Source organism: Astatotilapia calliptera, chromosome 9 (genome assembly GCF_964374335.1).
Source record: "Astatotilapia calliptera chromosome 9, fAstCal68.1, whole genome shotgun sequence".
NCBI classification, from domain to species: Eukaryota; Metazoa; Chordata; class Actinopteri; order Cichliformes; family Cichlidae; genus Astatotilapia; species Astatotilapia calliptera.
This window is the reverse complement of record NC_137430.1, coordinates 20,034,407-20,050,021: the sequence shown is the minus strand read 5'-3', so window position 1 is coordinate 20,050,021 and position 15,615 is coordinate 20,034,407. Positions and strand designations below refer to the sequence as shown.

General features: G+C 39.8%; 1 protein-coding gene across 1 annotated transcript; it reads right to left on the bottom strand.

Annotated features, from left to right (window-relative positions):
- Window positions 1-762: 762 nt before the first annotated feature.
- slc35g2b (solute carrier family 35 member G2b) lies at window positions 763-3,689 on the bottom strand. The gene is made up of 2 exons (XM_026179654.2): window positions 3,358-3,689; window positions 763-2,230 (listed from the first exon to the last, which is right to left on the bottom strand). Exon 2 carries the CDS (start codon window positions 2,202-2,204, stop codon window positions 954-956), a length of 1,251 nt encoding a protein of 416 aa, XP_026035439.1. The 5' UTR covers window positions 2,205-2,230; window positions 3,358-3,689; the 3' UTR covers window positions 763-953.
- Window positions 3,690-15,615: the final 11,926 nt, after the last annotated feature.

Sequence of the window (15,615 nt, the reverse complement as noted above, 5' to 3'; positions counted from 1 at the left end):
TCACCCACTACAGAAAAAGCAAATGGTCTCACGCTGTCAAAAGGCAACTCTAATTCAATACAGCGCACCTGCCTCTGGGCATTAGTTTGATATGCATCTGACAGTAAACAGAAGCAGAATCCAGGGTTATAATCGCCAGTGTTAAGTATCAACTAGGCGACGGGGCCAGAGCATACGTGATAGGGAGCAGCAACAACAAAACAACAGTTTGTGCACAAAATATAAGGAATTATAGACAAGACCTTTTATTTTTCAAAGTCACATTTGGCCTCCAGTAAATTTGGAGTCTGTTTGTGGTGTTCAATTTAGATTTAATGAGAACAATATCACATAATGCCACAGCCTGCAGCCTATCACATAAAGGACATTATATTCTACTTTGTAGCTTCGCTGGCTCATCTGTAATTGTTTCTTTGAAGAAATTATACTGTCTTGGAAAGCAACAGCTTAGGAGCCACACAAATAAATACCAGTTGTTTTTTTGTTTTTGTTTTGTTTTTTATAAAAGGTTGGGCTGTTTCTAAAGTTCTTATTTTATTCCTTTTATGTAGCGTGACCCATCTCTGGGCTGACATTTACAGAGATACATCTTTGCTGATTTTACATTGACATTCACAAGACCAGATCCCACGGGGTCAATTTGATTTCAAATCTTGGAGCGTGGTAAAGCACACAAACTAAACAGATCATTTTCATGCCCAACATTTTGGCCAGTCACACAACTGATTAGACATTAAAGCAATACTACTGGGGGCAAAGTCGTCACCATGTTATATCTGCCTTTTTTTTATTATTATTTCCCACACAAATATTAAGACACCATTTTTTTTATTAGTTACACAACTGGCACTCATTTGACAACACAACAATACAAAATCATCAGATGACGACCCAGACATTCTTTGAATTGTACAACCAAGCAACATTGTAAACAATTAGACTGACATCTAAATTCATTTGATGGGTGAGTCCAGGATCTCTTGGTAATCCTGCCGAATGGCTCTGCTCACCCTGTACAGCTTGACTCCAGTCAGAGTAAACACACTAATCATGATGACTAGGCCCCCGATGACGTCATAGACAGAGGGGATCATCCTCAGAACGATGAGCTGGAGAAACATGGCAACCACAATCTCCAGGTGCTGCACGGTGCTCACTAAGGCTGGATGAAACTTATTTAGAGCATAGTAGACTCCGAGAAATGCCACAGTGGAGCAGATACAAATCCCAATTAAATAGCCCCAGGTCTCCGCATCCAGAGGAATGATGGGCTCCTGCATGATAAACATGGTGGAGGCGCCCCAAACTGTGCCCGTCCAGCCGAAGGTAAAGAGTGCGGTCCACATGCTGACCCGCTCCTTAATGGCCCTGTAGACGATCATGGAGAGGGCAGCAGTCATGCCGGCCATCACTGTCATTGTGTAGCCAAAGGCCTCCTTCCAAAACCCCAGCCTGGACTTCTCCTCATCTGCTACATTTGGCACCATAACCAGGCACAAGCCAAACACGCTTCCTACCACTGTGACTACATCAGTATAGCCCAGCCTCTCATCCAGCAGCAGGAAGGCTAGAACTGCACTGAAGACTGTGGTGGAGGCACGCCACATGATAGTGCCATTGCTAGGTGGTACTATGGCAAAGGATGTGTAAGCGCAGGTGATTGAGATTACGTTGCAGACACCGTAAAAGAAGAGACGCAGTCGATAGCCCTTGGGGCCAAAGGGGGCTTCGTGGTAGTAGAAGACCACCAGGATGGACAGCACTTGGATCACCGAGCGGATGAATAGTAGCTCAAGAGAAGGAACTTTAGAACGGTCAGCTGCTAAACGAGTAATCAATGCCACACAGCCATGAGCTACTGCTGCCCCAAACAAGGCCATCCAGGTCACCCTGGAGGCCAACACATTCGCCTCGCCAAAGCTGGCCAGCTGCCCCTCAACGCCCTTGTCTCTTTGCACACTTGGCTGCTTAGGTTGGGTTTCCATGGTTCCAAAGAAAGTCCTGCCACCTTTGCTATCTGACACCAGTCTCTTCCCCACATTGGCTTCAGCAAAGGCGCCAAAGTCCTCAAAAGAGGGTGCATCGTCATAGCCCTCATCTCCAGGCTGAGGGAAGTGAGTGGCATATTTCACCGTCACTGTGTTGGGGTGAATCTTGACCCGCTTTTTTGATCCGTACTGAAGCGAAGATGAAGATATATCCATGTTGTATGGGCGTCAAATGGGGCAATCTGAAAAATGAAGTGAAATCCATTACAGTGTAACAGCAACCAAAGTGCTGTCAAATATTTGGACTTAGTTTAGAGGTTTGCATAATTTATCTCTCAGTATCCAAACCGCCACACTCACATGTATCCAAAATACACATGTGCTGACACACAACAAAAATCTCTCACGTTACCTCGTCGCTGTTACCTTTTACCCTTCCTAGATTTACACTTGTGTTACATTGCCTCTGTGTATATAGGCTGTGTATATCCCGTGTGAGCTCATAAAAGCCAAGCAGCAAACATTGTGAGGCTGATGCAGTCTGATGGGGATGAAATTACATAACAGGGATCCACCAGGGGATGATATATGAATGTGGGCCACTTATGAGCTGAATGGAACTGCACACCATAAATAAGCAAATCCTGTAGCTATGTCGGTGTGTGTGAAAGGGTTAAATGGAGGGGAAGAGTTTGAACCTTTTCTACTTTGTTTTATACAGCGCAAGGATTTAGCTTCAGTAGCCTTACTGATTATTAATATTCATTATAAAATATAATTTTCAAAGTGTAAAGCCTAAATATATTTATATATACTGTGAGTATGAAGTAGTGCCTCTGATGTTTGTTTGTTTTTTCTTAACTCTAAAATTTATGGCTACTGCAGCATTCATTTGGGCAATACACAGCACATCAAAACCACAAGGGGGCAGATAGGTACTCTTGTTTGTCGTCTCTCTTCCTCTTGCTCCTCCTTTTTGAAATATAGATGAATATAACTTCATTACTGATAATTAACACAAGTCACACATATATAAGGTATTAAAAAGCCTAAAGCCTAAAACAATGCTTTCTAACACCTACAGGACATTCATTACTTAACATCGTATTTTTAGCTGGCCAAACCAATTAAAGCGATTTATTTTCCACCGATGTACGAAAAAATTTAATAAGAACGTGTTTTCAAACCGATAATTATTTAAGATAGTAGACTATCTTAAATGCCACATTTTTTTTCATGTCATTCAATCTCGTTGAAATCTGGTTAAATGTATATTTAGATACCTGTATTTTGACAAGCTCCTATGTGAGCCATTATAGCGCCAACTTAGCGTAGAGAGAGGAAAACATGTTATCGGTGAACGTCTTACCTTTTTGTTCCTTAAATAGTTCCTACTGTTGCACGGATCCGGGTTTTTGTCATAAAAGAAGATTTTGTCGAATTTCTTGGTCCTTACATTCGCTCATCTGCAACTGCCATTTCTCCATCTTCCGTCTCAAGTGGAGCACCTTTTCTTTTTTCTTTTTTTTTCTTTTTAAAAAAAGATGCGTGCTGCTTAGGTTTTTCGTTCTCCACTCTCTCGACGGACACTCCTTCTGCCTCTGATGAAGCTGAAGCTGCTGTTGCCGAGGCGGGTGATGATGATGCTGGTGCTGATGATGAAGTTGAAGGAGGGGATGGAGGAGAGGAGCAACTGTCACTGTCACAGCCAGCGGTTACTCTTCCTCATTCTCCTCCTCGAGAGTCCTTCCCACCTAGGCTCGCTCATAGTCATCATCCCTCAGGGAAAAGAGAAGCGCGTCTGTCATTCATCATCATCATTTTCATTAGATTAAAACCCCCATCCACTTTAAGAGCAGCATTTGAATTTCCTATGCGACTTAGTTATGGAGAGATGCAAGAAATATTAAAGTGCAACCAGGTTATTCTTATTCTCTTCTTTACAGACATTTTGAACATGTATCACTTTTACTGCACAATATATAAAGCAATTTATGTAATTACAGTATATTTCACACACTGTGCTTTATCTCTTTATCTCTTTTCAGCTCCTGGTATATTCTAAATTGCCCACAGGTGTGAATGTGAGTGCAAATGGTTGTCTGTCTCTCTGTGTTAGCACTGCCACAGAATGACAACCTGTCCGGGGTGTACCCCACCTCTCGCCCTATGGTAGGTGAGATAGGCCCAGCCCCCTAGCAGCCCTGACAAAGGATAAGGAGAAGAGGATGGATGGATGGATATTTTGCTAGACTAACCCCCTAACCCTAACCCTCTGATGTTGTGCCAGGAATCTGCTGGAACCACTCAATTCTTATTGGAGTCCTATTGGACTTCACATCTCTCAGCTCCTGGTACTTGCCTCTTTTCTCATGCTGTTTTTTCCTGATGTTGCTGTCCTCTGTGATTGCCACCTCTATCAAAACGTTGGTCTTCTACTCTTCATCAACCATCAGTATGTGTCCCTGTCCAGCAGGTGGTTGCCTGTCTTGAAGAAGACCCTAGCCCTATTGTTCTCACCCACCTTTGGTGGTGTCTCCAATCAGGACTTGGCAACCTCTAGTCCATGCATCACAGATATTTCTAAACATGGGACTATGTTTAGAAATATCTGTGATGCATGGACTAGAGGTTGCCACTTGGTTGTACCTCTCAATGTACATGCTCCTCTTACAAACTGCTACTATGCAGCATATACATTATAAGCGGACTTGAGATTCCCTATAATCCCATATCCACGGGATACCATAATAAGATTTGATAATCCTATGTGGGAATAAAGACCAAAGCCCCCAAAAACATGCCATATAAAAAGGTAAAACATCCTGAAAGGACAATTAAGGCGTGACATATGGTGGCTGGAACTTGATGAAAAGTAAGAGTAAATTTGTAGTTTATAGTCACCTCAAGATGAAGGAAGTTGAAAGCTGTTAAATTAGACTGTCGACTTTACTCCCACAGGCAATGCTACAGGAGCCTCAGCTGGTAATATAGATCATAATGCCATTAGCTGCCACTGCCTGTGTAACATGTCGGATTTTAATTGGTACCGTGCACAGAGGAAGGTGATTTGTGAAGCTGTGGCAATTAACTTTGTGTCAACATTTACATTAAGCTATTTACAGTCACCGTAAATCAGACAGCAGGGAACTGTCATTTTAGGGGTTATAACTAACCTATTAAGGGAGCCAATAAAGGTCGCTGTATAGAAGCAGCAATTATTATGAATGAACAGGTCACCTAATAGTGCTCATATGTTTGTCCATCATATGAATAAAAGGTCAAATTGCTGCATACATAAACACTACATAAACACTAATGTCACAAAGTTTGTTTCTTGATGAGGTAGAACTAGTCCAAATTTGTTGCACTGATAAATAATTTAATATATAAAGAGTACACATTATAGCCTACCTACCACCTCATATGGTTAAACATTCATCTTCAGGAAGGGCTGCAACTGCAAACTCATTATCTCACAAAGGCAACTTATTTTCTCCCAGATTACGTGTCATGTGGTGTATCAAAAATTCTTTGCTAATCAACATATCTTTTCTTTGCTTTTCCATTATTGCTCCTTATCAGGCAACCAGTCCTGTATTAAATAGGGTTGGATTCCTCACCGTGGTAACCCAGAAAATGGAAGAGAAGCTTCTAATGTGGCAGCTGCTGTAAAGGGTCCCAAATCGTTATCTTTTTCTAAGCTTAAATAAGATGCTTGTCTGCCTAAAGCTAAACCAAATCTTAAACAGTCACGAAAATAGTAACAAACTAAGTAAAATCACGCAGTGCCACTCAGGAGATTATTCATTACTGCATAATGTTTACTGGAAGCAAAATATGTTTACTTTAAAATCTTTTTTAAGGCAATTTTTAGGCATGAAACAAGGCGACACAGGCGTGTTTCTACCCCTTTAAAAAGGCTAATTATGTGTTTGCACCCAGCTAATTTTGCCACGTCCTCTCATTTTATTATTAGCGATGCATTATTTTATAACAAAAACATTGATGAGATGGAACATTTGGACTACTGGGAGGCGTTGAAAGAAGTGAAATCCTGGAGGATTTTTTATTGTCTCATTTAACCGGGGAATGGCTTTGTTCTATCAAATATCTCCAGGGAGATAGCAACATGTTAAGCTCCACTAATCCTGACTGCACCAATTTTATGTCTGGCATTTTGAAGAGGCAGCTCACAAGCAGAGGTATCTTTAAAATAAAAGCCTATTGATTGCATTATACCACCTACAGAAAGCACCGGCCCTCTGTAAGGTCTTTTCATGTAATTCCTATTCCTCTGATGCCCTGAGCGGAGAACATTCTGTAAATGAATCAGACTCTTAGGCAACAATGGGCACGTAATGACAAGACCTCGGTGGCGATAGCAAATCATGTTTGTTATTATTTGCTGTGAAGCAGCAGTTTTCAGTCCAATGTCTTTGCATGCACACAAACATTTCAAGACAACATAAAAAATGATATATTCGGCCGGCACCACATGCAGTTAATCAATGCAAAAATCTCAAGAGATACACATAAGAAGTTGTTTACATTTTTTTAAAGTTAATTTTAAGCAGTTGTTTAACTAGATTTGCCTTGTGCTTGCGTTGGTCCATAGAAACCCAGCCAGGTACGAGATATGCAAATGAACAGTGACTGGAAGTCTTACAGACATTGCAAAAATTGTGTTTTACTGAAATGTGGCAAGATTTGCTAAAAAAATATCAAAAATGATTTCACATATAGTATTTCAGTGCTGGCAACAGTTGCACAAGCTGTTATATGTTACCTGACTCCACAGCTGTCACCTCATATCCATCTTTCTTTTATTTCCTTCAGAGAAGTGTTCTCTACTGAAACTGGAGCCTTGTATTACCCCTGCTTGCTTGTTGTTGAACATAGTGGAGAACAAATGAGAGCCTCGAGGTGTTTTTGTGTTGATCACCAACTGGACCCCCCTCCCTCCACCTTCCTCGTTTGGTATTTCACAAAAAATCAACAAAGGACGTGTTTCTCATTCATCTTCTATTTTGGGCTTTAGCAATTTCTTATTGATTAAGCAATTATATCTCTGTTTCCCGAGACCAGGAGAAGATGGTGACAAGCAATCCCTTTAGTTGTTATGGGGAATGTAACAGCTGGCCTGTCACTGACATCCAATGAAATGAGCTGAAGTTGGTGTATGTGTAGTCCTTTTAGGATCTTTTAGGATTGTGCAAACCAAGCAGTAAAGACTATATGCTCGGCCCAAACGTTTTGCATTAACTGGCCAGACTAATGCTAATTATCTACATGCATAATGATGCACTAATTTATGAACACATTAACAGCAATTTTAGTTCATCGATTTGTTACTAGAAACACATTTTGAATGTTGCAAATTGTGGTTCGGTGTTGTTTGCTCCTAATTCACTTTGACTGTGAGAACGCACTGGTAATGTGTAGCCAGCTGTCAAGGACCAAGCCAAACTGTTACCAGCATAATGATACCTGCAGACATTGCTCTGAGAATAGCTCAGCGAGATTCCTGCAGGTTTTGTTTTCTGTCTATGTACTAAACCCAAAATCAAATAGTGCCCCATACTTTCATGAATCACAAATAGGGCAACTCAGCAGCTTGTTCTAAATCAAGCCTTTTAAATTATGCATGAGCAGGAGAGGTTTCCCTTCGTGAAACGAAAGAAAACAAGAGAGAAATTATGATTTTTTTCTGAGTCAAATGATGTAATAATTATCTAATCACACACCTCAACTATGAATGAGTTATCCCTGATCTGATATGTATTAAAATAATATCTTTATTCATGAACATTCATATATGCTTTTAGAAGAAAAGATTGCCATACACTCATCCAAAGGCCATCAGCTCTTGTAACAAAATGGGATGGAAAGCTTATTCATCTCAGAAAGGTATAATTTCACCTGGAAGCCAAACATACACCGGGGGAAGACGGCGCATGGAGGAGTTAACTTCATTCATTTGAATCTGTCACCACAATGAGCTCATACTGTACCTTTGAAGATTATTCTTTTCATATCTGCCAGAGATCAGATACAATGATGCACTACTTAATCAGCTGCACTCATCACTGCAGATATTCCAGCAATTATTCATGTGATAATAGCCTGCAATATTATTCAAACCATCAGCTTGATAATGAACCTTTTTGGACTTTTTCCACATGTCTTCTACACTTCTTGTATGTACTGTAGCAGATGATGAGACTTAACACATTTAATTTATTTATTTTTGGATGCTCTGTTATTATTAGATCCTCAGAGCAGTTGAGGCTGAGAATAATTGGGTCCTTAAGCTCCAGCAGCTGTTTTTTTTTTTTAAGAGTTCATCCCTCAGTGCGAGTACCTACTAAGTAAATAGCCAGTAAAGAAAGCTGTGATGACTTTCTTATGGGAATTTTTAATCTCTGCATAATTTGGGTGGAGGATGCTGTGGCCTGTCGTTACTTTCAGATGTTTTGCAGCCAGCTTACGTCATAGCTAGTACACTGTGTGGCTGTAGGTTGAGACTTTGATTAGAGTTGATGTGTGTGAGACGCAGATGGGTAAGTTTAAAGTTCACAAGTTTATTTTCTGTGAGCATTTGTCATGTGGAAAGCTGCGTCAAACACATTTATCAGGTACACCTGTTCATCTGCATGTAAACCAAATTATCTAATTAGACAGTCGCATGAGAGCAACTCAGTGTATTTAGGCATGTAGAAATAGTAAAGACAAATTGAGTATTAGAAAGGGGAATAACGTTGATTTAAGTAACTTTGAACGTGGCACAGTTGCTGGTGTCAGGCTGAGAGAAAGTATGTGAGAAACTACTTTTCTACTGGCATCAGCAGTTTTCTGAAATACTTTTGCTTTTTTGAACCATTCTCTGTAAAACATCCAGTGAGCATCAGGTTGAAAATAAAGGAGAATGGGCAGACTGTTTCTAGCTGATAAGAAGTCAACAGTAACTCACATAACCACTTTTAAGATGAGTTAGAGCAGCAGGAAACTAAACTATGACAGCATGGCTCCATCTTGTATCACCAGTTCAGGCTGCCAGTGGTGGTGTAATGATGTGGGGCAGATTTTCTTGGCACACTTTGGGCCTCTTATTACCAACTGAGCATCGTTTAAACACCACAGCCTAAAACTAGCTTTTAGACAATGGTAATTCATTGTACTCAAATGGCCTCCACAGTCACTAGAGCTCAATCCAACAGAGGACTTCGTAATCAGGTGGAACTCATGGATATCCAACAAATCTGCAGCAAATGTGTGATTCTATCGTGTCAGTTTGGACCAAGATCTCTAAGGAATGTTTGCAGCAACTTGTTGAATCGATGTCATGAAAAATGAAAGGAGCTCAGAAGGCAAAACAGGATCCAAACCTAGAACTAGCAACATGTACCTAATAAATTGGCAGGCGAACATCTTCACATTTTTAATTCTCAGAGTAGAACTCCTCATGCAAACAATGACGGATCAGAATCTTCGAGTTCATGTACACTTTATGTTTATTATTATTTTTATTATTATTATCATTTGTTTGCATGCTTTTCTCTGCTGAGTGCATAATATAAGTGCCTCATGTATTCTTGTGTGTGTTTCATGTACTCCTGATATGCCCCGACATCCAGCACTCACAACTTACCACCCTTGTGGTAAGTGGTTAAGCTGACCATGTTTTTCTGAATAAAATGTGGTGCTAATACAGGCTGTGCCAAGAATATCACATGATATTACCTCTACCCAAACCCAAGTGAACTTGAGCTTTAACAAATTGTTCTTTTATACATTTAATAAACAGTATTTTCTATGCAGGCAGTCTAATCCAAACAAGTCAAGGATTATTTAGCTTCTATTAATCTTTTGTCCAACAGTGGCTGTTGTGAAATTAATTTACAACTGGTATAAATAAAAAATAGCCATTTCAAAACTTTGAGACCATAAACTCTGGATGCAACCAAATGGTGTTGGGACATTGTTTCCATCAAAGTTAGACTACTATACAAACCTTTTGGGAGACATTTTGCTGTTTTTCCCCCATTACTCTTGTTCAGAGGAATTTGCTTTCCAGTTCCCAACACACGCATTACATATTTGAATGGTTCCCTGCTATGCATGTCTGCTATAATAATAAATTCATAAGTCAACAAGTTTTTTTTTATTCCCATAGTACACGAGACAAAAAAAATGAACACATCTTTCAACTTTACTACACAGTTTTCATTTTTTGAAACACCTTCATTTGCAGGCATGAGAGGAAATTGGTTTCCAAGCTGTAAATGGCTTCAAGTTATACAGTTTCTAAGTTGGAATTTATGAGATAATGTTTCTGCAAGGGAAACATAAAAGTTTAAAGGCAATACAGAAAACTTTCTCATTCAGAAACCAAATATGCAACACACTGATCAACTAGCTAAAATGACGCAATCTCTCGAGCACCTGTCATCTTGGATTCAAGCTGAAAGGAATCTTATGAGAGGTGCTTAGAGAGATTTTTAAGGTGAGACAGTGTCCAGCGGTGGCGGACCTGACTACACACGAAGAAGCATCATTTTGCACTATCTTGGTGCATGAGACATCTTCAGTTTTCATCACGGACAGAAATAGTTAAGTCAAGTCAAGCATATGAATGACTAAGCGTGTGGCCTCTGTGCTCGTGCAGCGCAGTGAATATTTATGTCTGGCTGCACAGAGGACCCTTATTTACGATCAACAGAATCAAATCAGTTTAATCATAGAATAAAATAAAGCATCACAGAAGAACAACCGCATCCGAAAGGAAAAGTTCATTGAAAAAAATATAATTGGAAAGCCTGACTAGAACAGAAACATTATTTTATTTTATTTTATTTTTTAACCCCAGATGGCTCGACCTTACGTCAGAGTCTGTGATTAAGACATGGTCATTTCTGGTTTTGATTAGCCTGTGCCTCAAACCCCCTGAATTGCTGCCACACACTGTCCCACAAGGCCTGATGCAGCAGCCTTTGTGTGTACCAGTGTGTGTGTGCACTGATCCATAATGCATGCGGTGATTTTTGCTAGACATCCCCCTCCCTGGAGAAAGCCCTTTTCTTTGCATCTGTCTACCCAATAGAAAGCTACATCTCCTCTGATCCCATATCAAAAGCGAATGCTCAACTGAATTTATTAGATTAACAATTATGAAAATGTGTAAATGGATTGCACTGCCAGAGATGCTGTTTTATTTAAAACTCTGTCTGTTTCCCAGCGTATTTCAAAGCAAACAAGAGAGAGAGAGTAACACAATAGATGATTACAGGATGCTGTTTTGTGTTTATTTTCATCGTCGTGCAGGAACTACAGCAACTTTTAGAGTGCATCCACTGAGTTATGGTGAACACGCTTCAGTCAAATTATGAAGTGCAAAATGAAGCAAACTGTGACAGCACAAATCACACATGCTGTGTGAGAGAGCACTACAGGCGGTAGAACAATAACACCACTGATTAACGTGTTTTGCAACAGTGGTGCTGCTCTAGTGTGATGCTGTAAATTAGCAAGTTGCACCTTAAGTTCAAACTAGATTAAACTAAATCAACAGTGGTATTGATTACGAGCCTAAAAAACAGTATTTATATACAAAATATAAATCTGATGCCAGAAGGAACTCGTGAAGCTCCGTAGATCAAATACCACTTAGAGAGCTTAATATCTTTGGATCTGGGGCTCATTTCCAGACACAAAAACAAACCATGTCTAGGGGCATTTTCATTGCTCTAAGATATCTTTATATCTTAAGTCATTTTCACGCATGAACTCCACGCAGTGCTGGGATTCTCAGGTTGGGACACTGTCCATTTCACTCATACAGCACACAGCAGGAGATATTCTGTGTCAGACACATTGTCACTGCTGGAAATACTCTGTTCGGTTTAGATGAGTGAGCTTTCTGCGTAGAGCGTGCAGGAGGCAGGACACATAGTGGGACTTGGTCATTGTGAATTTCTAGATAATTACCTTCAGTATTCTCACAGGGAGAACAATGAGCATCAGATGGACTTTGTACTAAGGAGCTGCCAGGATAAAGACCATTTAGTGTCTAATCCAGCTTCATCTCTCATGAGTTAGTGCATGTGTGGCAATAGCTGTAGGCTGTATGTAAAGGATGGACACTCCTTTGGGTTGGAAAGGTAATGCCAATGCAGACGCACTATAAACTAGCATCCATTTTCATTTCCACTAAGGGATGCCTCCTCCGCTTGCAAAAAAAGATGACAAACTGTATAGACATCTGTGAGAAAACAATCTTGCTCACGTGATATGTGACCTTGGGAAACACTTTCCTATTAATTATATTTTCTTAATTACTACAAGCAAGTCCTATTTAAGTCTCTATACCCCAACGGAATTCTACGAAGTCTTCTAGAAAAAAATGGGAAATCTGATGAACTCGCTAAAAACCTAAATTTAGTTTAACCCTTTAAAGCCTACCGGAGCGGGCACGCTCCGTTTTGCATAACTATTTTTAAATCCCTGTAGAACTGCAACCACGTAAACTAGCACGATAGTTTTTTTGTATATGAAACTGGAGGAGTTGTACTTACATCTTATGCCATCAGCTTGTCCTAGGTCACGGTTTCCTTCCACATATAGCTTTGCAAAAATTGCATATAAAGCACTTGCAGCAACAAAAACACAATATTCCAGAAACAAGCTTTGCCGATCCGATCAGCTGTTGGTAACACTTCCTAGTGGGAATAGACATCAGTGCGAACTATCGCATGCCCGCCATTACCTGCCCAAAACCGGAAGTGACATCATTTTCGCGGAAATGTAGTTTTGTTTTGTTTTTTACCATCAGGGCCTTATAAGCCTATACTGGTGTTTTTAAAAGTTATGTTTGACTTTATGACTTTCTGTGTTGTTTCTGGGATGCTGAGGACTCATATTGCACTGCTGGAAATAGTTTATTTTGATGCATATGCTGCTTTTTTTTGCAGATTTGCATTATAATATTTATTTTCGTTTCTCCTGCAGTATATAAAAATTGGTGTATTTCAAAAACAAAACTATGAAGACACTCAAAATAAATTTCCTGTGGTGCAACTTTTTTGTATTTACAGTTTTGAGGGATAAGCCTCTTAAATTTCTCTAACTAGAATTATATGTTAAAAAAAACAAAAACGATTTTCAAGTTTTTTGTTGTTTATTGCATATTTTTGCAATTTATGTAATTACTATGCACTTAATGCATACATATTATTAAAATCTGGGCTACAATGGTTGTATTGATAGCAACTTGAAATGCTCCCAAAAATGGCTCCACAGCATGTAAAAATATAATATAAGCTCTGGCGGACTTGGTTCTATGGTAGGTCTTAAAGGGTTAAAAAACTGTTGAAAGGTGTCAATTATGAGTTAATTGAAAGATCACAAATGGCCATAACATATAATTAATATTTGTACATTATATTTTCATCATTGCTTTCTCCTGCTTATCTTTATCTTCATCTTCCAGCACTTCCCTTTCCACCCTTGTCTCCACCTCATCATCTTCCTCCTCACCAGACAGGAGATGAGGTGGCTGCATAAACATGTATAAACATGTATAAACATGCTTATGTGTTCCTGAGATTGTTGCAGCGGTCAGCCGATTATACACCCAGACAAAGGGAAAGCTACAACATCACAAGCTAGTTATAACCAAAGTTAGGCTCAACCCCCCACCACCCAGAACCCCCACCCACCCACTGATAAGCAGGCTGATAGGATTCTCACATTAGTAAAAATGTAATTAATCCATAACATTAATATTTTACCCTTACGACATTTGAATTCAAAACATTCCTCTGTTAGAAAGCTTCACTCACTTTCATTTTGGGTTTTTTGACTTGGAAAGAAACTGTGAAATTGACGTGAGTGGTATGCAAATGCCTTTGGCAAGAACACTTCACACACCAGACAGCATCCAGTTCCTTAGTCAGAGACATCAAGATCTCTGGTTTTATCTGAAACACTTCTGCCTTACTGCTTTATGTAAAGGTGAGAACACCAAAGACTGTTAACATTTTCCTTTTGAATCTCGTTAACAGGTCCAACAGTTTTCACCTGAGCCTGACATCAAAGGCAGCAGTGGAAAATATACCTATTATAAAACATTTAGTTTCAATGGTATGGGCAAAAGCCTGAGAGATTTCTACTGTTGTTACAATTCCCTACAACGAGGGATAAAATTCAGCACATTAATGGCTGCAGACTGACACTGGATGAATCTTTTTGGGTTGAAGAGGTGGATTTAAAAAGTGAAAAGGCTGCCACTTGGGAGACCAGCAGTCAGAGTCAGATTCGCAGAAATTGCTTATAATCTACTGGTGCTATGTGGTATCAAGCAGTATCACTATTCTAAAAAGGAACTCAATCAATAGGATATTTTGTTTTACACCTCAGTGGTTTCACAGAAAAGTCCACTGAGGCGTACAACACCACTGTCGAGGGCCTGCGTAAAATCGATGTCAAACAACAGCAAATGGAAATTAGATTGACTGCAGCACCTGAGAACAAATGTTTCCCTCAAAGTCCTTTGTGAAGCCAGAAGTCTGCTAGGAAAAACAAAAGTTTTACATCACAGATTACATTTAACAAGTTCAATATCTGCTGTGCTCACTTTTTCGGCAGACAGAACAGCAATGAAAGAAAGATGATTTACATGATAGCTCCCTTCATATAACTGCTGTGACAGTGCCGAGAGACACAATAGCAATTATGGCTTAATCTGGAGGCAAATATCACAGAACCACACTCCGTTATTTGATAGGGAATTAATCGTCTTCTGCATCACAGCAGTGTCGTTTAGAAAACAAGGTGGCTGGTAAGGAGAAGTGTGATACCCAAGGCCAGAGCCAAACAGTGGAACAGACACAAAAATCCTTCCATTCGTCAGTGCATGCTCGCTCACTGATATTGCCACTCTATAAATAGAGAATATACAATATGTTCACAATAGCTCAAAATGGGAAAGCCAAACTTGGATTGGCAGTGAAGCCTGCTTTCAGAAAGTGGTTTAGATTCCTGGTAACCAGTTTATTTTAAGATCAGCTCTTCTGCTATGTATCTTAATGAAAAGGCCAAAATAAAACAATAATTAGTCCTTTTAAAAAGCACTGCCTGAATAGCCAGGGGCTCTGAAAGAGTAATATAGATTTTTCATTCAAATGCTGATATCAATATGTTACCAACCCTCACAGGAAGTAGACCAAAAGATTGTTGATCATCTTAATTTAGGAGGTTACTATGCAAATAGTTGACATGTAAAACTATAAGAATATATATGTATGTATAGCCAGTCGTACTGATGCAGTGCCTGCTGTGATGTTGATGAAGGGATTGCTGTCTATCTGTGGTCCCACTCTCATCTATGGTCTCGAGTTATGAGCAGTGACTGAAAGAATTGGGATACAAGTGGAAGAACTTCTTCTAAAGTGCGTACTTGGAGATAAAGTGAAGAGCTTGGATAAATCCAGAGGGGTTCAGAGTAAAGCTGCCGCTGCTCATTGAAAGGAACCTCCTGGGCACCTCCTAGGTGAGGTGTTCTGGGCATGTTCTTGGAGGAGGCCCTAGGATAGACCCCCCCCAAAAATGGTGAGCTCTTGGATGGCTT